This window comes from Pogona vitticeps, chromosome 2, assembly GCF_051106095.1.
Source record: "Pogona vitticeps strain Pit_001003342236 chromosome 2, PviZW2.1, whole genome shotgun sequence".
In the NCBI taxonomy this organism is placed as follows: Eukaryota; Metazoa; Chordata; class Lepidosauria; order Squamata; family Agamidae; genus Pogona; species Pogona vitticeps.
Genome location: NC_135784.1, coordinates 30984661 through 31010408, shown reverse-complemented (window position 1 = coordinate 31010408; position 25748 = coordinate 30984661). Strand labels below are relative to the sequence as shown.

Sequence of the window (25748 nt, the reverse complement as noted above, 5' to 3'; positions counted from 1 at the left end):
TAATAATAAGAAGAAGAAGAAGAAGAAGAAGAAGAAGAAGAAGAAGAAGAAGAAGAAGAAGAAGAAGAAGAAGAAGAAGTAGTAGTAGTACTCTGAATAAGTTCTGACTTATGGTGACCTTTTTAAGGGTTTCCCAGATACAGAATAGAAGTAGTTTACCATTCCCTTCTTCTGGGGGTGCTATGTGTCTGTGCAGCTTGCTCAAGGCTATGTAGGCTGGCTTCTCTGCCAAGGGGCACGGAGAGAATCAAACTCCCACTTCTGGTTCCGGAGCCAGAGACTTAAACCACTGGGTTATCTAGGCAGCTCCAGTTTTAAAAACAGGAACTACCAAGCAAACTGTATGTGTACCTTGTTGTATCAATCGGCATAGTTTGGTGAATTTGCATGAAAACAAATCACAAAAGAATGTGAGTTGAACAATAGGTATTTTTTTTTGGGGGGGGGAATGGCTTGGAAGACCTTTAACCCTGTCACATGATCACCACATTATGGCCATGGCCATCATTTCTCCATCTGACCAAGAGCGGTGCTGCCCCAAGTTCAGTGTACATGAAATTGATCCACTGTTACAAAATTTTTCAAACAGACATTATATCGAAGAGCAGAAATATTTTCAACTATTTAATAAAGAGCAGCAAAGGCTGCAAATCTAAGTTGCTGGATTCGGAGGTTACAAACTGGTTGCTAAATTAATAAAGAAAAGAGATTGCGTTTATCTCTGAATGAGAGCTCGGATCCATTCAGCCCAGCCAGCAACAAGCCCAGATGTTGGTGGTGGTCACTCAGTGGTCCATCGAACTGGCCACCACACCTTGACCTGTGGTGGGGACAGGAGCTGCTGGTTTTTGCTCAGAGGCCATTCATCTTGGAGACAATTTTCCTTTTTCACTCCATTCTTGCTGCCCTACAGAAGTGAAATGTGTGGATTTATGAGACACTAGGCTTTGTTGCTATCTTGCAATAAAATTCCACATTTATTAACATAGGAAGCTGACTTATAGGAAGTCAGGCTATCTATCACACCTAATATATTTTATTCTGACAGCAGCTTGCTGGGGTTCAGGCTGGGGATTTGGCACTTTTAACTGGAGATACCAGGGATTGATCCTAGGGTTTCCAGCACTGGAAGAATATGCTCTACCACTGCCCTAAACTCCCCTTCTTAAGTAATTCTATCTCTTGATCCATTTCTATAGGTACAGGCTCTCTGCACTGTGATTCTGCACAAGGGTAGAATTTGATATTGGACATCAATCCATCAAGCTAACGTTCCAACTCAATACTGCAAACAGCACATTGCAAGACGCTGAAGTTGCACTGGTGTTCCAGCCAAAGAAACAATACCGGTGGACTTCTGTGAACAAGCTATCATACTTGCAAACACAGCCCATGTTTACCTCCCAACAACCAATCACAAAATGAAGCAAGCTAGTCTGCAGCCTACAGGATGCATGAAATGCCTGTGCGGTGACAATCAAACATCTTACCTGGACCCGACAGATGGACCCTACGGGTTCCAATTTCCCAAAAATCTTATATGTCATTTCAATAAAAACATTCCTAGCTTTAATAATCCTAGTCTCCAGCAGAATAGGAATGAGAATAGGTTGGAAAGTATAGCAGCCAAAATCAATGAAATCTCAACAACTAGAGTAGAGAGCTGAATAGGACTTCCAGGGAGCAAGCTGTAACAGGACTTCAGTGCTGTGCCTGCTTTTTGGCCTATTCCATTGGCTTAGACAGATGTGCATTATACAAAACAGGCAAATCAGTTTACAGTGGTGCCCCACATAGCGACGTTAATCTGTTCCAGGAAAAACGTTGCTATCCGGATTCCTCGCTATGCGGGGCAAAAAACCCCATAGGAACGCATTAAAACATGTTTAATGCGTTCCTATGGGGGAAAAACTCACTGCTATGTGGAAATGCTCCATTCGGCCACCATTTTCGCTGCCCAGTAAGTGAGGAAACCGCGCGAAAAAGCTGCGGGCGGCCGTTTTGTTTACCTGGTGGCCATTTTGGAACCGCCGATCAGCTGTTCCAAAAACATCGCAATGTGAAGATCGGTAAGCGAAACGCTTACCGATCATCACAATGCGATTTTCGGCCACTTAAAACATTGCAATGCAATTGCTTTTGCGATCGCAAAATCTGCATCACTATACGGATTTATCGTTAAACGGGGCGGTCGCTATGCGGGGCACCACTGTACTCATTTCCTTTATACAGGTCAAATCATACAGGGAATTCCTCCTAGGTCTTTTCCTAATTCTGTCCATTGCCTGAGCCTAATTCTAGTCTTGCACCTTTAAATTGAGACCCACATTCAGTACCTACTCTGGCTCACAGCGTGGGAATTTCCTGTTCCTTGAAGCTCTTCGATGATCTCCTGGAGGAGGTCAAATCTGTGGAGGCAGGAAGAAAAAACTTGTGGTTAATATAGTTTTACACTGTCTTTTAAGGTGCTAATTAGGAAGTACAAGGGAACTAAAGAATGTCAAGTAGAGATGGGCACAAACCGCCAATTCAGACTTTCATTTGTTTACTGGCTGAACAGGTGTGTTCGACATTTCGAAGCCCCGCCTCCTCTGGCAGATGCCCACTCAGAGGCAGTGCCTGGTGGAGGCGGGGCACAGAAGCCAGGCTGCTGCCTCTGAGTGGGCACTCGCCAGAGGAGGTGGAGCTTTGAAGTGGTGAACACACTTGTTCAGCCAATGAACAAACTGGTGGTTCATGCCCATCTTTAATGTGAAGATTTAGTTTGTAAACCAAGGAAGAATGATTAACAAATCAAACTGCTAACTGGTAGATGAATTGAACAACAGAGTTTGGGAAATTTGTCACTGAGTATTTTGAAGAAGGTGCATTGTAGAAGGTTTCAAGATTGGGCACTTCACCTCCCGTGGTCTCTTTCAAAACATATGACCTGAAAACCCTGTTTTATTCCGCCTGAAAACGTCATTGGGAAATCTGCTACATACGGCTGCGCACAGCAAAAAGGCCCATCTGTAGAGCTTTCCTGCTTCTGGAAAATCTTTGTTGGTCCAAGATTCTGCTGTGGACACAAAGATAGTTAACATTAGCAACACACAACAAGGCATAGCCGAAGGCTTCCTAATTAGAAAAAAAATTACCTGGTGCTTTTCTCTTGCTTTAGTTGACAAATCAATTAAGTTCTGAAGGGAACAATTTCGACTGGATTTCTCGTACTTTTCTGTAGGTGATGGAAAAGACACAGACATTCACCATCAGGATGATCATCAGGACAGGCCTCCTTTGGTTCGACAACCTTTGCAAGTGTGTTTGCTAGGTACACAGGAGAAGACCTTCTCTGTAGCTGCTCCCAGACTTTGAATTCCCTCCCACTGGAGGCCAGACTGGCCCCATCTTTACTCTCCTTCCACAGGCAAGCAAAGACCTTTCTCTTCAGGCAAGCTTTCCCTGAGTGACTGGCTGCCTGAGTCGGTTTTTAAAAATGAACTGTTGTATCTTACTGCATTGAAGTTAATTGCACTACAGATGGTGACAGCAGCCCCGAAATTAAAAGACCCCTTCTTCTTGGGAGGAAAGCGATGACAAACCTCGACAGCATCTTAAAAAGCAGAAACATCACTTTGCCAACAAAAGTCCGAATAGTCAAAGCTATGGTTTTCCTGTAGTGATGTATGGAAGTGAGAGCTGGACCATACAGAAAGCTGACCACTGAAGAATTAATACTTTTGAATCGTGGTGCTGGAGGAGACTCTTGAGAGTCCCCTGGACTGCAAGGAAAACAAACCTATCCATTTTGAAGGAAATCAACCCTGAGTGCTCACTGGAAGGACAGATCCTGAAGCTGAGGCTCTAATACTTTGGCCATTTCATGAGAAGAGAAGACTCCCTGGAAAAGACCTTGATGTTAGGAAAGTGTGAGGGCAAGAGAAGGGTATGACAGAGGATGAGATGGATGGACAGTGTCATCGAAGTGACTAACATGAATTTGGCCCAGCTCCGGGAGGCAGTGGAAGACAGGACGGCCTGGCGTGCTCTGGTCCATGGGGTCACAAAGAGTCGGACACAACTAAACGACTAAACAACAACAACACTGCATTGAATGTGTTTTGGTATTGATTGTTTTCTGGTGTTGTAGTCATTGATCCTTTTAGTATTGCATAGTCATTGTTACTAAGTTACATACTGTCTTTAATGATGTAAGCTGCTCTTTGGGTCCTTTTAAGGAGAAAGGGGAATAAAAAGCATTTTAAATAAGTACGTAAGTAAGTAAATAGTCATGATGGAAATGATGGCAGCAAAGAAGCTTGAAGCTTTTATCTCTTGAAATAGCAAGGCACTTGGCTACCTAGTGCAGTGGTTCCCATTGTTTTTGTTATGGAACCCTAAATTATCGACCTTCTTTTGGTGGAACCCCAACTCCCATAAAGAAAGTTAATTGGCAATTGTGAACATGCAAACCAAATTTATTTTATTTATATCTTATCCTTAAGACCCCTGATACCTAATTGTTTGCATACTGTCATGTTCAACTTGAAAAAAAAGACTATAATTTGAAATTAAAATTCTTTCTTGCATGTTGATATTATTGGTACATAATTACTTAAGTATATTTATGTAAGTACTCCTATATTTAATGTGAAGAATGAATTTTTTTTCATTGTTTTACTTATAATAGCCCAAAAATTAGGTTTAACGTCTGACAGTTGAATTCATAGATCTGGAGTGGCATCCAGTCTAGTTCGAATTTGTTTTTGGTGTAAGGGTAAGCTGAAAAGCCAGTTTCGCATCAATAAGTTGACACAAATGAAAGCAGAGTCATGATAGCCTTCACAGCGACTGCAAGGTATTCATCCTTAAGTCAAATCCAAAAGTCGTTCAATGGTACTGATTCAAACTTGTGTTTTAGAGAGGATGAACTCTTACATGGGGCTACCTTTGAGGTTGACACGGAAACTTCAAGGGGTCCAGATTGTGGCAGCCAGGCTTTTAAGTGGGGTGAGAAAACACCAACATATCTCCTCCACTCTGGCTGCTTTGCACTGGTTGCCCATCCGTTTCCGCGTCTACTTCAAAGTGTTAATGATCACATATAAAGCCCTAAATGATTTGGGACCTCAATATTTGGCAGATCGCCTCCTCCCACCCAGATCTACCTGAAACACCCATCATAGCCAGCAGGGACGGCTGAGGGGCCTGACCCTGACGTAGGCCTGGAAGGAAAAAACAAGAAACCGGGCCTTCTCGGCGGTGGCCCCTCGGCTGTGGAACACTCTTCCAACCGAAATTCGGCTGGCACCCTCGTTGGGTGTTTTCAAAAGCTAGCTAAAAACTTGGCTATTTAAACAGGCCTTCCCTCCAGTCAATTAAGTGATTTCTATCCCCAGTTTTTTCTTTTTCTTTCTCCTTATGTTAGGCCATCTTGGCAATGTTTTGGTAGGTTATCAATTACTCAGATTGTAATTATAATTGTAAATAACTAAAAATGTTATGATTTTACATATGTATATATTGCCATCTTTTATTTGTAAGCCGCCCCGAGTAGACATTGTCTAGAGGGGCGGGGTAAAAATCCAATAAATAAATAAATAAATAAATAAATAAATAAATAAATAAATAAATAAATAAATAAATATCGCTCAAATTCTCATACTCCAAAAAAGTTAGCATTGATTGTTTGGTCTGGTTTGCGAATGGATTCTGTACCCAGTCAATGTCTTATAACTCCTCTGGGAAGTATTCTTTCAAGGTTTTTCTTGAGATCCAATAAATGTTCACTTATTTTTTTTCCACACCTGAGGTTAATTGCAACTCATTTTCTCTGAGAAATCCATTTAAGAGAGGAAAACTTGGACACAAAAATAGATACTTCTCAGCATATCTCAAAGTCCCCCCCCCCCAAGAATCTAGATTTAGAGGAACCATCTGCTGCTATGAGGCATTAGCAGAGTGGTACAGGAGTGGCGGAATTGCCCTTTTTGGACTATAATTCCTAGAATATCTCGCACTGCATAGTCAATGGAAAACCCAGGAGTTGTGGTCCAAAAAAGTAACATTTCTGGGCATTAGGTCTTTCTTACATTAAATGCTGCCACTCACCTGACCCAGCCTGCTTGGGCAAGGCTCCACCGCTGTGGGTGCTTGGCCCTTGCGCCCTTTGCTGACTGACAAACGACTCTAACATGTGGATACTGGAGGCAAACCGGTTTTCAAGGTCTTCTAACGAGACTTGAACCTTTTCTAAGAGGCAGGTGGAATCCTGCAGACTGTTCACCAACGGGTCCTCTGGGAGGGCCGGGGTGGCGTCTCCCTGGAGGAGATACAGAACGGTGAGGAGAGAGGTAGGGTTGGAGAGGGAAAGATGGAAAGTTAGGACTTAGTTAGGAAAACAGCCCATGGATGTAAACTCAGGCAAGGGAGGGTGTGAAAAGAGAAGCCGGGGTATGTTCGTTATGCACGCACGAGAGGGACAACACGGACTTGGGAGACTCAGGTTCTCTGGGCCACCGAAGCTCCTCAGGCGAGACCATGGGCCCGCTATTCTCTCTGCCTGACGTACTCCGCCGGTTGTTATGAAGCTCCAGAGGGGAAGAAGTAACTGTGTATGCCGTGTTGAGCTCACTCGAAGGAAGGAGAGATATAGCTGGAATTAATTTGTAAAATATTATGCATAAGAAAGCAGCCCACGACTGTAAAAGTAGGGAAGCAAAGCCATGCATGACTCATGGGCAGAGCTGTCTGTGAAAGGAGGCTGAGGCTCATGGAATAGCAGCAGGTTTGATTGTTGAGGGAAGGGGAAAGGGAGGTAGCAAAAACTGAAAGTAATTAAAGCAAGTAAAACAACTGAGGGGGGCATATGAGCAGGGCATGTCCTGCAGTTTGGGTTTAGGGGTTGTGGCCAGTGGGCTTGAGTCCTTTTGAGGAGAAAGGTGAGGTAAAAATATTTAAAATAAAATAAAATAAGCAAATCATACCAAAGCTACAGATTCAAGACTCCTGTCATGAGAGGTAGCCGACTCTTCCTCACTGCACCCTGGTTCGCATGCGCTGTCCGAATTTGATCTCTGATGCTGCTGCAGAAAGGATCTGAGAGGGCTACAGATTCGTTGATTGCCTTCGTTCTAGAAGAAAGAACATTTGTGGAACCCCACGTCCCCTTCAGTGGATATGACTCAGAAGGTGATGTCGCAACTCCCACTTGGCTCACAACTAGGATGATGCAAGCAAACACCAACTAAAGTCCCTTTCTGTGGGAAATAGTCCCAAATCTATAGTTATTGCAAATCAAAAATATTAATTACAAAAAGCAAATGCAACTGCAGCCCTCTGTCTTATGAGGTCACTGTACAAGCGCAAGAGCTGAAGATGCGCTGGTGTTTGGGTGTCTTTAGCGCCAGAACATGCAGGGCAAACAATACAGGCTTTGCACAGCAAGTAGCTGCACAGTATATAGACACTTGTGCAAGAGCTGCCCAGCCTCTTGTGAAAGAACACACTTGAGCACTACTGTGTTAGAAAGGATTTCAGACCACCAGGGTTATGTTGGATTTAGGTCACAAGAAGCGCTGACAACAACTTAAAATGAAATACAGTGGTGCCCTGCATGACGATAATCCATTCCGGGAAAATCGCTGTTAAGCGAAATCGTTGTCATGCGAAAGGCCTTTCCCCATTTGAATGCATTGAAACCCATTTAATGCATTCCAATGGGGAAATTACCTCGTTGTCCAGCGAAGATCGGCCATAGGGAAGCCATTTTCTGAGCGCCGATCAGCTGTTAAAATGGCTGCCCTGTGAAGCATGGGTCCGGAAAACACAGGGCAGCTATTTTAGGAACCCGACGATCAGCTGTAAAGATCATCGTCGTGCGAATAAACGGTCCGCGAAGCATGGACCTAATAGACATCCAGTGGAATTCCCCCATAGGAATGACTGTTTTGCGAATTGCTATAGCGATTGCAAAGTTGTAGTCCTGCGGTTTTGTCATACAGCGGGGTCGTCACCTAGCGAGGTACCACTATAGCCTACATCATGCCTTTTGGCTGCCGTAGGTAGGGCCTGAGGGCATGGCATGGGGGTACTCTCATCCCTAGTACGAGCTGCAAACGGAAGTGAATTTGCACAGTCCTACCAATGGAGCACATGGCAGTTGTGTTCCTCCCCTGAAGTAAGAAAGGAATTGGTACCCAGTACCGTAACACCAGTCCTGGGTGTCTGTTACCTGAGTCTGGGTGGTTGTCTGGCTGTCAGGCTGTACATTGGGTGTGCTTTGTGATGCACTTTGGCCACTGGACTCAACTTCAAAATAGGGTAGCTCTGGAAGACACGAAGATACAGCAGAAAGGAGAATGCAAGTCTTTGTATGCTTTCTAGCTTTTCCTCCTATCTCCATTCATTCTCTTTGCTGGGCACCAAAATGATGCTGTGCAGCCTTATAGTACCTTGCCCGTTTCCCATTCTCCTGCCAAGAAGCAGTCAGTGTGAACCTTCTGATGTACATTTTCCTCTTTTTCCATTTATTATCACGATGAATCATTATTACTAAAATACTTGTACAAAGTGCTTTTTGCAATATCTTTCGTGAGCATCACTGATCTGCTCAACAGGGCAGTGGGGTCAAACTAGAGGATATCTTTAGCTGTATTCATTAGAGGTGCTCCCTGAGTGGTGAAAAAATGTCTGTTTGTCAAAGCATGTGACTCTTCCCACCTTCTCATCTAAGGGATTCAATCACATTTTAAGGGAAAGGCCATTACAAGACTTCCTCTCCAGGCACGTGATTCCTCCAAAGTTCCATGCTTCAGCCATCAGACTTTCATATGTATTTCCAGCCTGATGATGAATCACAAATCCAAAGCAAGTTCAGGCAAGGTGGTGTTTGAGTAAACAGACTTTTAAAATCTCTTTAGGGAGCTCTCCTATAAAGACAAGCTAGCTGTACATATTTTGGGCTGATACGACTTGTATTTGGTTGCTTTTTTGGAGATTGGTCACTGAAGGCAAACACAGGCTTCATGCGCAAGTCTGAAAGCTGAGACATCTGTCTGAGGAAATCTTGTAAGAGGGGAAACAGGCTGATTATAGGGAGTAAGCACGCTCCTCAACATCTAACATCTTACTTCTTCACAAAGAAGTATTTGAAGCTGAATTCCCAATATCAATGTTCTATCCACTTACAGTATTCCTAAATATGACCATTTCCTAAATCCATTCTTTAAATGATGAAGGAATGCTCTTTTGCATCCGCTGTTCCTACCATTATTGGTATCAGACGGACCTTCAGGAATGACTGAGCGGGATGATTCCTCAGACTCAGTCTGTCCTGCCCACATATACAGCTTCTTGGATGACGAGGCCACTGAGGAAAGCAATGGAGAGCCTGCTGTGCCTCCCTGGAAGAAACAAAATAATATATTGTATGCTTCTTGTCCTCGTAAATAAGAGGAAAGACAAGGTCTAATATCAGCTGGCTGAGAAAACCTTGAGAAAACCTTCAGATACTGTTAATACGAGAAGGCTCCTGCAAGCCAACTGTAACTTGAACTCAGCAGAGGCTGGTTCCCTATTTTCCGGAAGATGAGAAACGGGCCTTTTACATTTAAGGTCACAGAGGGGATTTGTTTGAAGTTCCATCCAGCTGAACTCCTCACCTGCTGGGCGGTCCGCAATACATAATGTATGCTGGTGAAAGTACCCTTCCGGTCACGTTCTTTCAAGGCGATGCCATCTTTGACTACCTCATAAAAAGGCTGTGGGACACGGGCATCAGCCAAGAGAGACTCCCCTGCCTTCATTTTCTCCCTCACAGCCCAGCCATCCAATTCGCCCCAAGGGATTTCACCTGGAAAACACACATTACTTATGTAGTCCTGTAGAGTCACAAATGAACTTTCCTGAATGTAGCATAATTTCTACTCTGCTGCCCAACATATCTTTTTGGTCCCAGGGTTATCTAGAAATCACATAACCACATCATATAGCATCAAATTCCATTAACTAATGAACTGTTGTGTGAATAAATATTTCTTGAGATGGACATTTTTCACTGAAGAAAAACATCTCTCTATCCAGTACTCATCCCCTCCATCTTATAAGTAGCGTTAGAAATATTCATTAGTCCTGACTAGAAGAAATACAGTGAATGAGTGAGACCTGTTTAGTCCACACATATGTAAGTTCTATTAAGTTTAAAGGTTAAGATCCTGTTGCTTAGTTACACCGGCAAAAGGGAAACGGCATAACTTGCAAAGGTTTCTTGCTGATAATTAATGAGTCTCCCTTGGATTTTTGGGCATCTGCCAATCACCAGATCAGCATGCACATGAAATTCTAAGTTGAGATGTTATGATTGTTAGTGAGCATCTGCTATAAATTACATTGTTTGCCTTCAGTAGGTGTAACTATGTGACAGGAATTTGGCCATTGTGCCTGCTCTAGTTGGAAATACCGTAATAAGTGTATTTAGACCATAAATTATAATTATCATATTCCCCACCAATTATCTTTTCTGGAAGCTACATAGAGAAGAAACTTCCCTTGGCAAGGTTGAGATTTGAATCCTTCCACCATCTTGATTATCCAGTTCTGTACTTATCCCAGAATATGACCTGCATTTTTGACTCTGTGAGCAGATACCTTGGTTTTACTGATAACTCTCTCCAAGGACACATCTACCTTGCTGTTGAATGCCATACTCCATTTCAAGACAGAGTACATTCTTAAAATGTAACCTGTATCTCCTGTCTTTTCTACTTTTTCACAATGCACCAGGAAAAGACAGTCTAATGCTTTCTTTTACCACTTAATCATCTATTATCAAATCATCAGTGCCATCTTCTAAAAAAAAAGACAATGTTCTCTGCATTCTTTTACCTTCAAGATGCCCTTGTAACTTATTCTCTGCACTGGAAAAAATGACAGCATTAGAACTAAATGCTAAAATCTAACCATGAAAAGACTGGATTCAAACCTGAGTCATACTTTGAGTAGTTCCACAGAAATAAATGAGACTTGCATTAATAACAGCTGCCTTAAATTCCATTTTAAGTAGAGTTCTCTCTGACTTAGGGCTTGGCTAGATGGCCGGTTGAAGGGGGGCAGGATCAGGCTAAATAGGGTTACTTAAGGTTGGACAGAGGTGTGTGGTGTGACCATTACATCTATGTGCAGGGATTGGGTGGTTCCAGGTCTGGAAACCACATTGCTTCTTAAGTGACCCTGTTAAGCATAATCAAGATCTTTCTTTTTAAAGGGAAAGGTTTCTCAAGATCATCAAGGCTGTCCTTTTGAATAAGCTACTTAACTGGAGACTTCTACTTACTCTCCTTTGGAGGATAGGACAGGGGACAAGTTTTGCTTTTCTTATTAATTGTTGCTAAGGTGTCAGTGATGCTTTGAAAGTTTTTTTTTAACAAAGCCTGCTAAAGGATGTAGATTTTAGCAACCATTAAAAATGCAAAGGCCTCCCTTCTGCTTCAAAGGTGAGTTGTAAAGAGGATTCAAAGGGAAATTTTCCCCATTTCTCAATATCCAAAGGACTGCCTGGCAAGTGTTTTGAATTAAGAAGCTTCTCTAAAAGGAGCCGCTTTGGTGTGATCCCAGTAATCACATAAACTGGAATCAAACCAAAGCAGAGCGATTCTACCTGCACCTAAAAAACAGCAGCTCCTCACAGGGAGCCAAAAAGGTGTGGGAAGAAACATTCTAGGGCTAGGTTTACATCATTTGGTGCACTGGCAAAAGGAGCAACCCAGCCTGTCTTCAGAGTGGGCCAAACAGCAAGACAAATGGTCAGGTAGTTGGACCCCATGTCTCGATCCAACCAGATATTTCCAAGAACTAGGTCATTATGAAATGATTACACTCGCTTCTCTATTGCTAATACTGTTTGTTTACAGGCCTCGGCACCCGTCCACCCACCCACCTGTGAAGATCTCCTGCATCACAGTGCAAAAGCTGTAGAGATCAGAGTTCACCGAGCCCGGGCTCCCTTTAACGACTTCCCTCGCCAGCCAATTGTAGAGCTTTGAGGACGGTGGGATGCCACACATTTTGGCAACGTCCTCAGTCCTGAAACAACATCCAAGCAGTCAAGCTTCCTTAAAGTGGTCTCTGAGTCTCCCCCCACAAACCTGTACTGTACTCATTTCCACCAACCTCTTCTGCATGTACTCAAGGTTGCTGAGCTTGGCCAGTCCAGGTCTCACCAGCTGAATTGCATGGGAGCTCACCGCCCGGTGGATATACCCCGAAGAGTGGAGGAACAAGAGGGCTTCAGAGATCTGCAGCAGCAGACTCAGAATGGCCGAGAGTGCCGGGCAGCCGGAATTCTAGAGAAAAGGGAAGAGGGATCGGTGGTGAGCGGAAGAGCCGGGGAGCGAGGAAAGGCCCCCAGCATTCCTGACTACCCAGCTTACATCGCAGTGCAAGGCATAGTAGAGGGAACACATCTCGACCCTCTCAAAGACCAGCTGGAGATTCTGTAGATCTAAGGAGGGACTCACAGCCAAAAGAAGCAGTAGATGGGGATGATGGAGGCGGCTGCAGGAAACACAGGAGGACATGCGAAACATCAGCTGTGAGTCCTCGCTAGAAGCAAGTGGGGGCCCTAGATCCTGCCCGACTGGCCTTACCTGCAGTATTCTTGTTCGGCTAGGAGCACATCCAGGCCGCCATGCCATCTCTGGCCGATGGGAGGCATTCCTGGCTTTAAGCTTCGCACGGTGACCATCTGCCCTTTCCAAAGCAAGCTGGAAGCAGAAGGCCATCGTGTTAGAGCCGGCCTTTAGGTCCCACCGGCTATTCCGCCACTCAATTGTCAAAAAGAAGAGTTAGAAACATAACGGAGCCTTGACATTGGTTCGCTTTGGACTTATCCAGACAGAGTGATTCTACTCTGGGCTTCTTATTATCTCATTATTATTTTTTCAAGCTTGTTTCCCTTAGTTCAATGGTTACTTCTGAAAACAGCATTTATTTTTGTTTCACATCATTCTGGAGGAAGAATTTAATGTTAAGGTGCTTCTTGCTGTTTGAAACCTGACGTCCATTCAAGCCTTCTGCTTAGGCACTTTCAATTTAACACCAAAACGTTCTCGCTGTAAGCACAGCTTTTGTCACCCGCCAGTGGCAGCACCCCCTGCCCCCTTTTCAAACGAGTCAGCGCAGCATCAGATATGACACCGGCACCGAAAAGCACCTCCAAGGTATCTGGAATGGTGCTCTGTGAGTTAGGGAAGCTCTTTTTTTTTTTAAGTTAGAGAAGACCAAAATAGAGGAAGGGGTTACTCTGTAATCCCTTTTAATGTCACAACAACCCACTACACACGTCACAAGGTTGTCACCACATAGGGCGCTGTTCACAGCTCTGCTTGGGAGAGGATTAACCAAATGGTAGAGACTGCAAGATTGGGAGGATCAGGAGAGCTTCCGGTCACACCAAATACACTGCAGCCCTAGCGCTGTTCCAGAAAGGAGCAGGACATCTCGCAAATGCGGATGGGATGGATCAACATTACTGAAAACGCATGTGGCTGCTGGGAAAACAGGATGAACCAAACCACACCAAAAGAAACCCAACAGTGAGCTATACATACATATGCTTGTATGATAACCTAGTTTATTCCATTCTGTCTAGAATCTGTCATGGTAACTTAAAGGTCTGATCAGAATAAAGTGAATTAATGAACAGCCATGATGAACAGATGTGTTAAAACTGAGTCATGATGACTCAGCAGTGCTGAATCATGGATGATGCAACATGTACTCTGATTGGACACAAGCAGATCTGTATGTGTATATATGTGTGAGATGAACAGTTGATGTATCTTTCTGCTTGGTGATGATTGCTACCTGTTATGCTGCCACACTGAACTGCTGTAAATAGTTTGTAAATACACGTTGGTGGAAGAGAAGCTGCTGGTGTGTGCGTGAGTTATTTCTGGACTACCTGGACTGCTAAATACTCTGCTAAATCGCGATTTTGCGCTAACAGAATCCATGGAAGGAAAAGTTAAACATAAAGAAAGAAAGAAAATGTCCTCATTCTTGACAAAGAAGCAGCCCATGGGAACAGACAGTTCCCTTGCCTCTGCTCCTTCTGCTCTGCCTGTACCACCTTTCTTCCAGAGCTCAGTGTGGTCTTTCTCTCTCTGTGTGGATGGACAAAACAGTCAGCACTACTGGGTGAATGATGTGTCATCATAAAGCAAAGGGGGGAGAGGGCAACCATCTATGATGCCCTTAATTCTTTGGAGGAAAAGTATGCTAAAAATAGAATAGGTAAAGGTTCCCCTTGACAATTTGTCCAGTTGTGTCCAACTCTAGGGGGCAGTGCTCATCTCTGTTTCCAACCCATAGAGCCAGCGTTTTTCCGTAGACAGTTTCTGTGGTCACGTGGCCAGCACAACTAGACACAGAACACCGTGACCTTCCCACCGTGGTGGTACCTATTTATCTACTCGCATTTTTACATGCTTTTGAACTCCTAGGTTGGCAGGAGCTGGGACAAGAGAGGGGAGCTCACTCCGTTGCATGGATTCGGTCTTACAACTGCAGGTCTTCTGACCTTGCAGCACAGAGGCTTCTGCGGTTTAACCTGCAGTGCCACCATGAATAATGGCTGAAAAATCAGGACCTTTTGGGGTATGATCTAATCTGTTTGGGCAAAAGAATAACAAATCTGCTGTCTCGTGACTGGAAAAGAGAGTGTATAACATTGGGTGTGAAATATATATAACGAGTGGGGAGAAAAAAGATGATGGCAAATCATGTCATTGCTTTAGGATTAAATTTGATGACTAGCTAGGGTGCAGGATGACAAAAGACCTCCCTTATACCAGCTGTTTCCTTAGAACTGGGTTCTAAGGAAACAGCTGTAGGCTGTTCTGGACAACAGACTGTCATTATTTCTACAGGCAGGGTGTGGAAGGTGACAAGCTATACAGTGGGACCAACTCAGACCATGCTTAGATTTTTTTTACTTTCTCATGAGTGTATATGGTCCATTCTCGTAGCTCCATTCTGGCTCTCCGTGTCCTGTGATCAGGTCATTGTGCTCTGCAATGAATGTGAAGGCGGCCACTCCTGGATGCTGGTACCTGCTTGGGCAGAGCTGGGGGAAAAAAGAGAAATGATTTAAATAAAATAAAATAAAAACACAGATGAGCCCAAAAACTGTGATCTCAATCACACAGAATTGCTGTTGTTACATGCTAGGGACGTGGTGATGCTGCGGGCTAAACTGCAGAAGCCTGTGCTGCAGGGTCAGAAGACCAGCAGTTGTAAGATCGAATCCACGCGACGGATTGAGCGCCCGTCGCTTGTCCCAGCTCCCGCCAACCTAGTGGTTCGAAAGCATGCAAATGCAAGTAGATAAATAGGGACCACTTTGGTGGGAAGGTAACAGCGTTCCGTGTCTAAGTCGCACTGGCCATGTGACCACATAAGATTGTCTTCGGACAAAAAGCTGGCTCTGTGGCTTGGAAACGGGGATGAGCACCGCCCCCTAGAGTCAAACACAACTGGACAAAAATTGTCAAGGGGAACCTTTACCTTTTTACATGCTGTCAAGTCAGAGCTGACTTATAGCGACCCTAAAAGGGTTTTCAAGGTAAGTGAAATATTGAAGGAGTGGTTCTACTAGTGTTGCTCCCTCAGTCAGTTTCCATGGTTGAGCAGGGGATTTGAAGTCCGTTTTCCAGAGTCCTAATCTGTCACTTTATCCACTGTACCACACAGAACAACACCCTTTCATAATGCTGTCTTACTTGTCCATATCCTACAGCCGGCTTCCTCATGCTTCCAGACATTTCAGAGTTATCCAAAGACCTGTAACAAGAAGAAGAGGAAAACCCACACTAAGGTGCAGTTTTTGAGTCAGAGAGAGAGAGAATGAAAGAGAAGGAACAATTTCTCTTTGGGCTTCTCTTTGGCAGCAAGCGGCTTATTTTTCAGTATCATTCACTTTGTTGAAATTAAATGCATCATCTCCAGTCCCACAGCTTCCCTCATGATGAAAGAGATGCTGTGGGAGATCCAGGACCTTTTGGGGACAGAACTGGGCCATTCTAATTTCCTAAAAATTGCCATGGCTGATGATGTCATCAGCCTTACGTGACGTTATGTTACAAAACAGTATTTTGCCGTTATGTTTAAGAAGCTCATTTGACCCAGAACAGTATACTGTGATTCCGGATACCTGTAGAAGACAGGCAGTCGGTGGTTTCTTACCAGGAGGATGTGGACAAGCGTGATGAGAAAGAGGAACGCAGGCTGTGTGAAGATGCTGCTAGAGTTTTTGAATAAAGAGACCGGTATCCATGCTGTACCACCAGAGCCATTCGGCCACAGCACTGCTTTATGAAGTCGATGACCTGGAGTCAACGGGAACAGAAAAGAGCGACATGGTAACACATTACTCTACAGCCGCCTTGTATGTCCCATCTCTCCTGGTCAGCACAGGTGACAAGACATGCACATGAATAAGCAGATTGTTGGGGGAAAACATACTTGGCAGAATGCCTTCTTCCACCTAGTTATGCCCATATCACCCATTCCAGCCAAGCTGGGCATTTGAGGGGGCCTACCTCCAAGAGAGGCCCGAAGGGAAAAAAACTAAAAACTGAGCTTTCTTGGCAGTGGCCCCTCATCTTGGGAACAACTTACCATTAGAAATCTACCTGGTCCCCTCGCTGAGGGCAAACTAAAGACCTGGGTCTACAGCCAAGCCTTCCCAACAGCCATCACTTAGCTTTATTTTTTTCCCTTTTCCTTTTTCCCCATCTTGGACTCTTATAGTAAAATTCGGCTCCATCTTTTAATGTATTTATGTTTTCATTTATTATATCTATTTTTGTTTTTTGTGTGAACCACCCTTAGTAATGTTCTAGGTGGGTGGTATATAAGTCTAATAAATAAATAAATAAATAAATAAATAAATAAATAAATAAATAAATAAATAAATAAATAAATAAATAAAAAAAAACCAGACAGAGCAGTGTGAGCCTCTTCTGTGCTCAGCCTAGTTGCCATGACAGCTGTTAAGGAAAGCGGCCATTTTACTTTATTCCCAGGACAGAAATATGGCCAGGTGTAGAGCATGGATTCAGCTGCCTAGGTAGGTTAGTGAGTTAAGTATCTGGTGGAAGAGCCAGAGGTTGGGAGTTCGATTCCCCACTGTGCTTCCTTATACCTAAAAAATACTGCAAAAGATCGCCACAAATCAGAATCAATTGCACATCGTATTGTTGTTTTGTTGTTGTTGTTGTTAAGTCAGAGTTGTTGTTAATTTAACAACAAGAACAACAAGAAGGTAGTTTTTGGAGAAATCCAGTCCGCATCAACTTGAATAAGTTGGTACCTTGGCATTTTCCTCACTCCCAGCTTGCTGGGCCCAGTCTTGAGGGGTCCGTCCCTTCTGATCGTGACATCTCAGATCACCCCCGGCTTGTACAATGCTGCCGAGAAGTCTTAGATGGCCAGAGAAAGCCGCTGCATGGACTGGGGTGCTGCCATCGTTACAGCGGCTTTGAGAGTAGAACGGAAGAAAGAAAAGGTGTTAGGAAGCAGACTGCAGAGAACAACATAGGTCCAGACAGCTCTGTTTTGGGGGAGCAACCAGTGTTGTGTTTGCTGAGGGGCTCAGTGCCCAAAGGTCCCTGTTGATCCACCAAAGATCTGCATAACAATAGTTTGGGCTCGGTATCTTCCATGAATAATGTGGTATTTCCTCTTCAAATGAAGTCATTTTCAAATATTTGTATTTTATTTATTTATTCTATTTATATCCCGCCTATCTGGTCATTGCAACCACTTTAGCCGGCTTACAACACAAAATACGAGAATAAATATAAAAATAAATATTAAAAAAATATTTGACAGACACTTTTTGCTTAGACAATAATATGATTTAAGGCCTTTTTTTTAACCCTTAACTGCTATGAAATGACCTACTGTATCTTTGGGATAATTACGTGATACATCACTTTTGGAAAGATGCTGGTGCACTTGTTACTTTTTAGTAAAACCACTCCTTAAAAATCTCAGAGGCTGACGACATAGGCATTTAGCCCACTTGTTTCAACCACTGCAGGGATGGGCTGATTCATCCCTAAAGGCTGTGATCACACAATGTTTTTGCTCGATAGCCCACCCCCTACAACAATTCCATCCACACCTTTCTGAGTCTGTCAGGGGCCTCTTTTTTTTTTAAACACAGGTAGGATTGCTCTGGTTGAGTCCACTTCCTATGCGTGTGATCACTGGAAATGGACAAAACGTGAGCCTTCCAGGTGTCTATGCTCCTTCCTGTTGGAATTTCAAATATCATGAACCGCCTTTATAAGAGAGCCACTTCAGGATAGCCACTTCAGTGAGCCACTGCTTCTCATTTGAGGGGCAAGAGAAGTGAAACATGTTTTAAAACTCTTGTAGAGGGCCACTTAATTTTTATCATGCTGTTTTCTTAACTCACTTAAGCCCATTTTGAACCTTGCAGCCGCTTTTAAAAGGGAGCCTCTCCCTGCGTACCCAATTTAAGACCATAAGCCAAAACTATGTGTACATTAAGAGAAGACAAGAAAATACACATTTCAATTACTCAGTAGGAACACAGAACACAACTCAAAAACCACATGACTTGAGTTGGCTAAAATTAAAAGGCTACCTATTGTGGTTTTTTTCGAGACATGTAGAAAGGCCTGAAGAGTTGCTTGAGCTTCAATATGCCATTTGGATGTGAGGGTCACAGCAAATGGCAGGCTGCACCTCTAACCGACCCCAAGAAACCCTATTCAGCCTGCACCAGCCCGCCCCAAAAGGGTGTAGACAAGCCCCCACCTACATTGAAAGCCCTAGCAGAGTCACTATAAGTTAGTTCTGACTTTGACAGCACATAACATGAGCGCACACAGCCACAGCCACCATCTCTAGGAATTCTATATAACTTACTGATTTGGATTGGCACCAAAGCACAGAAATAGCTGGACGGTAGAGGTACGTCCCAACAGAGCAGCAAGGTACAAACTTGCCTGTCCGGCTGTATTGTGACAATCCACGTACACACCTGAAAAAAGAAACCACCCATATGATCCATGGCAAAACGTTTGTTGGAAGCATTTGAGAGAAAACTAAATGTCTGCAATGTCGCTTCCAGCAATGTCTCCTTTTCAACCAAGACCCAACTTTCTTCCCCTGTCAGAGCACAATATACAGAATGATACAAGTCTACATTTTGCACTGACTTGGTCCATGTATTGTAACACAACTAGCTCAGTGGAATCAACTACAGTAATTGTGTCAAGAAAGGCATCTGCACTGCAGTGGACCCCACAGGATAGAAGCTGTCCATAATGAGTTGAAAGTACTCTGGCCTTACCTCTTTTCAGTAGTATCTTGGCTTTTTTATTGTTTCCCTCTATAGCATGTGTGAGTAACTGCCCCTCCAGAGATTCAGGTTCAGTTACATAGCCCAGGGTTACAGGGCAGCTTGGTGGGAGTCCTGGGACTTTTGGCATCTCACTAGAAAGGAATTGTTTAAAAAAAGGGGGGGGGAGAAGAAAAAAAGGTAGAGAGAAATGAAAACAATATAATAATAATCTTAGCATGATGATGAACCATCTCTATTGCCACTCAGTTAAATAAATCTTAGCTAATTAGTTTTACTGATACTGTACTGAAATATTATACAACATCTTTACTTGCAAGTCTATTAGCAGACCATTATAACCTTTACAAATCCTGGAGCAGCCCAGTACAATCTTCAGAAATAAAAGGAATATTGTTCATATTTGCAGAGCTAAGGATCTTTGTCTTGTTATTGTTACATACTGTCAAGTCCCTTCTGATTTTTGTTAACCCTGCAAATTAATGACTTCCACAAAGTGCTATTATTAACAGCCCACCCTTTTTTTGCAAACTCAAACATGTGGCTTCTATTATTGAGTCAATCCATCTTACATTTAGTCTTCCTCTGTTGCTATTGCCTTCAACTTTTCCAAGCATTATTGAATTTATCAGTATGCCCTGCCTTCTCATGATGTGCTCAAAATACAAGAGTATCAGTTTATACAAATACTTGGATAGTGGTGGTGGATAATGTAAGACAACCCTGATGTGTAGATATTCAAATTCCCCATCACTTGCTTTTCCTAAACTTCTTTGGAGCATCTTACACCAAGAGGGTGTAAGAAAAACAAGAAGACGCCAACAAGACCTTTACAGATGCCATGAAACACTAGAAGGGCAAGAAAATCATGTTCTATCTAAAATACGAGACAAACCTGAATTATAGAAGCTAAAATGGCACAAAAGTTGTAATCCTTTGAGCCTATCCTGAGGAGACAAAGATTCACTGGAAAAGACAATAATGCCGTCAGCCTTTTAAGGCAGTAGAAGAGAAAGACCAAACAGGAGATGGAGTGATTTGGTAAAGGAAACCATGACTTTAAATTCAAAAGATCTGAACAGGCTTCATTACAACACGAGTTTTCACAGGTAAATAATTCTTACGTCACATCTCTTCAAGTTGGTGTGCCTTAACAGCACATAACAACACCAAGAGGATTTTTATTATTATTTGAGGATGAAAGATAGTTCCATTAACTGTGATCTTTAGAGTACAATCCTATTCATGTCTGCCTAAAAGTTGATGTCTATGAAGCTTATTCCCAAGTAAGCACCGATAAAACCTGTAATTCTCCGAAAACTTGCATGGAGTATATATTGTACTGAACATAACAGGATTTACTTTTAACATATAGGAGTGTACTCTAAGGTTCTTGCCTCAAAAGGTCTCCCGGTGGTGCCACAATTCCCTTAAACTGCACAGGAATACAGTACTTCTTTCAGTCACGTTAAATGAACCATGCTTAATTACTACCTGGGTATGCTGCCAGGTTGATGGCAGAAAGTGAGGAGGAATTAAAGAACCTTGTAATGAGGGTGAAAGAGGAAAGTGCAAAAAACGGCCTGAAACTCAACATAAAAAAAAAATAAGATCATGGCCACTGGCCCCATCACCTCCTGGGAAATAGAAGGGGAAGACATGGAGGCAGTGACAGATTTTATTTTCCTGGGCTCCATGATCACTGCAGATGGAGACAGCAGCCACGAAATTAAAAGACGCCTGCTTCTTGGGAGGAAAGCGATGACAAATCTTGACAGCACCTTAAAAAGCAGAGACATCACATTGCCAACAAAAGTCCGAACAGTCAAACCTATGGTTTTTCCTGTTGTGATGTATGGAAATGAGAGCTGGACCATAAAGAAAGCAGACTGCCGAAGAATTGATGCCTTTGAATTGTGGTGCTGGAGGAGGCTCTTGAGAATCCCCTGGACTGCAAGGAGAACAAACCTATCAGTTCTAAAGGAAATCAACCCTGAGTGCTCACTGGAAGGACAGATCCTGAAGCAGAGGCTCCAGTACTTTGGCCATCTCATGAGAAGAGAAGACTCCCTGGAAAAGACCTTGATGTTGGGAAAGTGTAACGGCAAGAGGAGAAGGGTACGACAGAGGATGAGATGGCTGGACAGTGTCTGCGAAGCAACCAACATGAATTTGACACAACTCCGGGAGGCAGTGGAAGACAGGAAGGCTTGGCGTGCTCTGGTCCATGGGGTCACGAAGAGTCGGACACGACTAAACGACTAAACGCACGCACGCATGCTGCCAGGTGCTGTCAGGAATGTTTAAAAGATGCCAATCACACCGTATTAACTACTAATTAGGCCTCCTTTTAATCTGCCTCATTTAGAGATAGGAATGAGTTTATGTTACTAGTCCTTAGTTTGTAATGCAAACAGAAGCCTACCTGGATCTTCTGTCTGTAAATATTCATAGATAGGAGCCAGTACTCTCTCTCTGTTTAGAAGTTCAACTAATTTTTATTTTATAGGACCTAAGGGGTTGTGGTCTGGTTGTGATTAAGTTTCCTATGCACTGCAGCTATAAGAGTAGCAGAAGGTTTGTAAAATTCCTCCTGCTTTCAGAATAAACCAAAACAATAATGTGGGGTGGGGAGAAAAAAGTATTACAGCTCCAACATGAGAAACGGTGTCATTACTTTTTCTGGAACAATAGATCTCCAGTTGTGACTTAAATGAAATATATTAATGAATCCAAAAAAGCAGCCCTTTATTCAATTATTCCAACCCTCGTTATCAACTTCGCGTTTAAAATAGAAAGAGGGCAAAACAGGGAATATTCCCTTGAGAGTAACCTCTACCCTCAAGGTTCGTGAAATCCCCTTTTCATTTCAAGACCCGTTTAGGGAGAAAAGGGACAGAACCGCCTCCCTGACCGTGATGCGAGAACCTTCAAAGGCGGCGCCCTTTAAAGACACTTTCAAACGGCTTTTGTTTCTTTGCTCTGGATGTGATTGGCTGGGCAAGACGCGCGGGGGCGGAGTCTTTCAACGGCTGTAGCACGGAGCGAGGGGCCCAAGAAAGAAGGGATGAATGGGACATCATGAGGGCGTTCTGCGCAGGCGCGGACGGCCCTCGGAGTGGGGTGGCGGGTCGTTCTAGCGTACAGTATTCGTAGAGTTTGCGGTTGTGGTAGAAGGAGCAGGAGCTGTTCCCCTGAGGAAGCATTCTAAAACGAAATAAAAGTGAAAGAAAAAATAAAACTAGTCTTTAAGGAGCTACCACGTGTTTGTCTATTTTATTTTGATTTTTTAAAACCTATAATGGTTGGAGGTTTTAGAGAAGTATCGTTAATTCTGTAGAAACATCAATAGCAGTATAGTTCCGTGCAAAAAAGGAGGTGCCTCAGCCTTTTGCCCCTTCCGCTCGTTTTCTGTTTGTAGGGAATATATTCAACGTAGGAGAAGCGTGAGAATTGTACTTTCAGCCCGAACACCCCATTAAAAAAATGAGTGATGTCACCTTTTCATTATCCTGCTACGTAGCATCATTTAAAATGGCCTTTCAGCTACCCTGTTTTATTTCTGTGCAGGCTAAACTGAAGTGAGACTTCTGAAGATTTCTTTTCTGTGACTTGACATAAAACAGAGTTTAGTGCCAGCATCCATTTTCTTTATTAATATTCTCCAGCCCAGTAACATATGGGTGAATATCATTAAGTGGGGTTTCTGACCATAGGTGGAGAAAGAGAGACTATTTCCCAGTTGAAAATATTCTTAAGCATACAGTACTTGTCATTTCTAGGTAGACTAATTCTCATATATTGCATGTTTCTTCACTGCTGTGCTGCGTTTGTTCAAGGAATAACTATCTCAAGGATGAATCTCCCTTTATGAACCTGCCTGGGTATTAAAATCACCAGGAGATAACTTTTTCTTGGTCCCGCCACCCTCACAGGAGTTTTTGGTGCGTATGTGGGACAGAGCCTTCTCTGTTGCTGCTCCCAGAATTTGGAACTCCTTGCCACAGGAGACTAGACCAACCCTATCTTTACTGTCCTTCCACAAGCAGGCGAAGATCTTTCTCTTCAGGCAAGCCTTCCCTCAGTGACTGGCTGCCTGAGAGGGCATTTTAAAATCAATTGTACCTTACTGCACTAAGTGTATTTTGGTGTTCTTCTGGTTGTTGTTGTTGTTGTTGTTGTTTTGGTATTGTATTCATTGATTCTTTCAATATTGTACACTCCCTGTTAGTAGCTTAAATATTGCTTTTCAAAAATTATTGTAAGCCATCTTAAGTGCTATTTAAGGAGAAAGGTGGGTTAAAATAGTTTAAATAAAATAAATGGGGTCAGAGCTTTGAAATCTTGTTTTATACTACAGCACCCAGAATTCACTGCAGCATAGCCATAATCTGGGGATTCATGGAGTTGTCCAAAAAATAATATTTTCAACTTCTAGGTTATATGGCTTCTTGCCCATGCTCCTACCTAACATTATAGCATACTTACTAAATATTCCTGTTTAGCCAGTTAGAATAGTGAGAACAACTTTGTTTAGAGCTGATGGGATTTTTCAAATTCTTAGTGTTTTTGTTAATTTCCTTTTCCCACCTCGTTCCTACCCTCAAATACAGATTGGTCCTTCTTTTGCCTTCTCACACTCATAGTCCATGGCATTGAGTAACCCCAAGTCAATTACTAGAGATACTAGTTCTGTTGAGTTTTAACACAGTTTTTGCTGATACTGTATAGATACAGGGCAGAGATGCAAAAACTGGACAGGTTCTCTTTTTGTTCTGCTGTCCTAAGTCTATTGTTTCAGTCTGAAGATCAACAATAACTGCTACAGTGAAATCAGCTTTCTGCATTCTTTTATTGTGAGGGTTCAGACTTTGAGTCTTTCGTCTCCACAACAAAATCAGGAGGCCTTTTTAACTTTGAAACAGGTGAAAGGTTTAATGGTGCGCTTAACCTAAATAAATAAATAAATAAATAAATAAATAAATAAATAAATAAATAAATAAATAAATAAATAAAACCAGTGTCCATAAAATTAGTCTACAACTTTTCTTCTTTCACCAACCGGTCTGACAGGGTGCCCAGGCATCACTGAGGAAGGGGTTGGTTTCGTTGTTATTCCAGGGACCCAACCAGCCAATCGCTTCTTCTTTCAAATCACCTCCGATCTCTCCTTCGAACAGGGGAATGGCCTTGTCCTCTGTGGGATCGGTCCACCTGGCATCTTGTGTGTGTGTGTGGGTCGACCAGGGTCCTCCTGGTAACCCCTCATCCTCATCTCTTGGACCCTCCATGCTAGCCTTCTTCTTTTTTCCATCTCTACTTTCTCCTTTTCTTCCCTCAATCTCCTCCGCCACTCCTGGGCCTTGCCCTCTCCCCGATATGACAGTCTAGGAGGCGATCTCTCTCCTTTGGCAATAGTCAGCCTCCTCCTTGCGTACGCACAGTCGTTCCCACACTCTTGCCCATGGGTCTTGCAGCTAGACCCAATCCCAGCCTGGCCATTCCCCATTGACTTCCTCTCCCTTTTATCTCTGCTGTTCCCGCCTCAGTCTTCACCCTCTTTGTTCTCCCATTCCTGCCAAATCTTCAGTGGTTTGAACGGCTACCGTTAATCCACACAATTGCCTCGCCAAATCCCGGGTGTCAATACCCTGTTGTTCTCTTCTGCAGGGATCTGGAGTGGGCGAAGTCTGTACAGTGGTGCCTCACTTAGCTATGTTAATCCGTGCAGCAAAAATAGCTGCTAAGCGATTTCATCGCTAAGTGATATTAAAAAGCCCATAGAAACGCATTAAAACGCCATTAATGCGTTCCTATGAGCTTAAAAACTAACCTTAAGCGAAAATCCTCCATAGGGGCGGCCATTTTCTGTGCCTCTAAAGCGAGGCAACACAGTGGGTGGCCATTTTGTTTACCCAGCGGCCATTTTGGAACCACCGATCAGCTGGCTGAAAATGGGGGCTTTGCGATGATCGCTTTCCTGCGATCATCGCAAAGTGAATTTTCCCCATAGGGACCATCGCTAAGCGATCTCAAAAGCGATCGCTATGTGAGGCACCACTGTATTTCCCTTTCCATAGTCTGTGGAAGGGATGGCACTCCAGCAAGAGACTCCTCTCTTTCGCCCTTGGCCTCACATTTATTGTATCTCGAAGAAATGTCACATGGACAAGCTATGATGTTGTTCCTGGTGGGATTCAAGGATGTTGAATTTGGGCGTGAGATTGTGACTTGCTGAGTCAAGAAACAGAAGAGGCACGAGGCAACAATTTCAAACTTTCGCTGAAGATACATATTCCCAGGAGGAGAGTTTGATTTCATTTCCACCAGTTGGTCCAAGGACAGATTTATGTAGAGATGCTATGCGGCT

The 25748-nt window shown here is 43.3% G+C and overlaps 1 protein-coding gene across 7 annotated transcripts in view; it reads right to left on the bottom strand.

Annotated features, from left to right (window-relative positions):
• Nucleotides 1-592: 592 nt before the first annotated feature.
• LOC110091422 (inactive serine/threonine-protein kinase TEX14) overlaps nucleotides 593-25748 on the bottom strand; it is a 26228-nt gene continuing 1072 nt past the window's right edge. Inside the window, exons 1-20 of one of the 7 annotated variants that reach the window (XM_072989173.2) lie at nucleotides 21804-25748; nucleotides 19370-19512; nucleotides 18943-19057; nucleotides 17354-17519; nucleotides 16225-16367; nucleotides 15762-15822; nucleotides 14976-15106; nucleotides 12627-12743; nucleotides 12411-12534; nucleotides 12151-12323; nucleotides 11918-12063; nucleotides 9645-9835; nucleotides 9251-9386; nucleotides 8216-8310; nucleotides 6969-7115; nucleotides 6094-6304; nucleotides 3138-3217; nucleotides 2901-3058; nucleotides 2337-2408; nucleotides 593-907 (exon numbers count right to left, since the gene is read on the bottom strand). The exon at nucleotides 21804-25748 is cut by the window's right edge and continues 1072 nt beyond it. In XM_072989173.2, coding sequence (XP_072845274.2) covers nucleotides 889-907; nucleotides 2337-2408; nucleotides 2901-3058; nucleotides 3138-3217; nucleotides 6094-6304; nucleotides 6969-7115; nucleotides 8216-8310; nucleotides 9251-9386; nucleotides 9645-9835; nucleotides 11918-12063; nucleotides 12151-12323; nucleotides 12411-12534; nucleotides 12627-12743; nucleotides 14976-15106; nucleotides 15762-15822; nucleotides 16225-16367; nucleotides 17354-17519; nucleotides 18943-19057; nucleotides 19370-19508 — 2424 coding nt within the window. In that variant the 5' untranslated portion in view covers nucleotides 19509-19512; nucleotides 21804-25748 and the 3' untranslated portion in view covers nucleotides 593-888. The remainder of the gene's footprint in view (nucleotides 908-2336; nucleotides 2409-2900; nucleotides 3059-3137; nucleotides 3218-6093; nucleotides 6305-6968; nucleotides 7116-8215; nucleotides 8311-9250; nucleotides 9387-9644; nucleotides 9836-11917; nucleotides 12064-12150; nucleotides 12324-12410; nucleotides 12535-12626; nucleotides 12744-14975; nucleotides 15107-15761; nucleotides 15823-16224; nucleotides 16368-17353; nucleotides 17520-18942; nucleotides 19058-19369; nucleotides 19513-21803) is intronic. The other 6 variants (XM_072989171.2, XM_072989175.2, XM_072989172.2 and 3 more) reach the window with 6 other exon arrangements.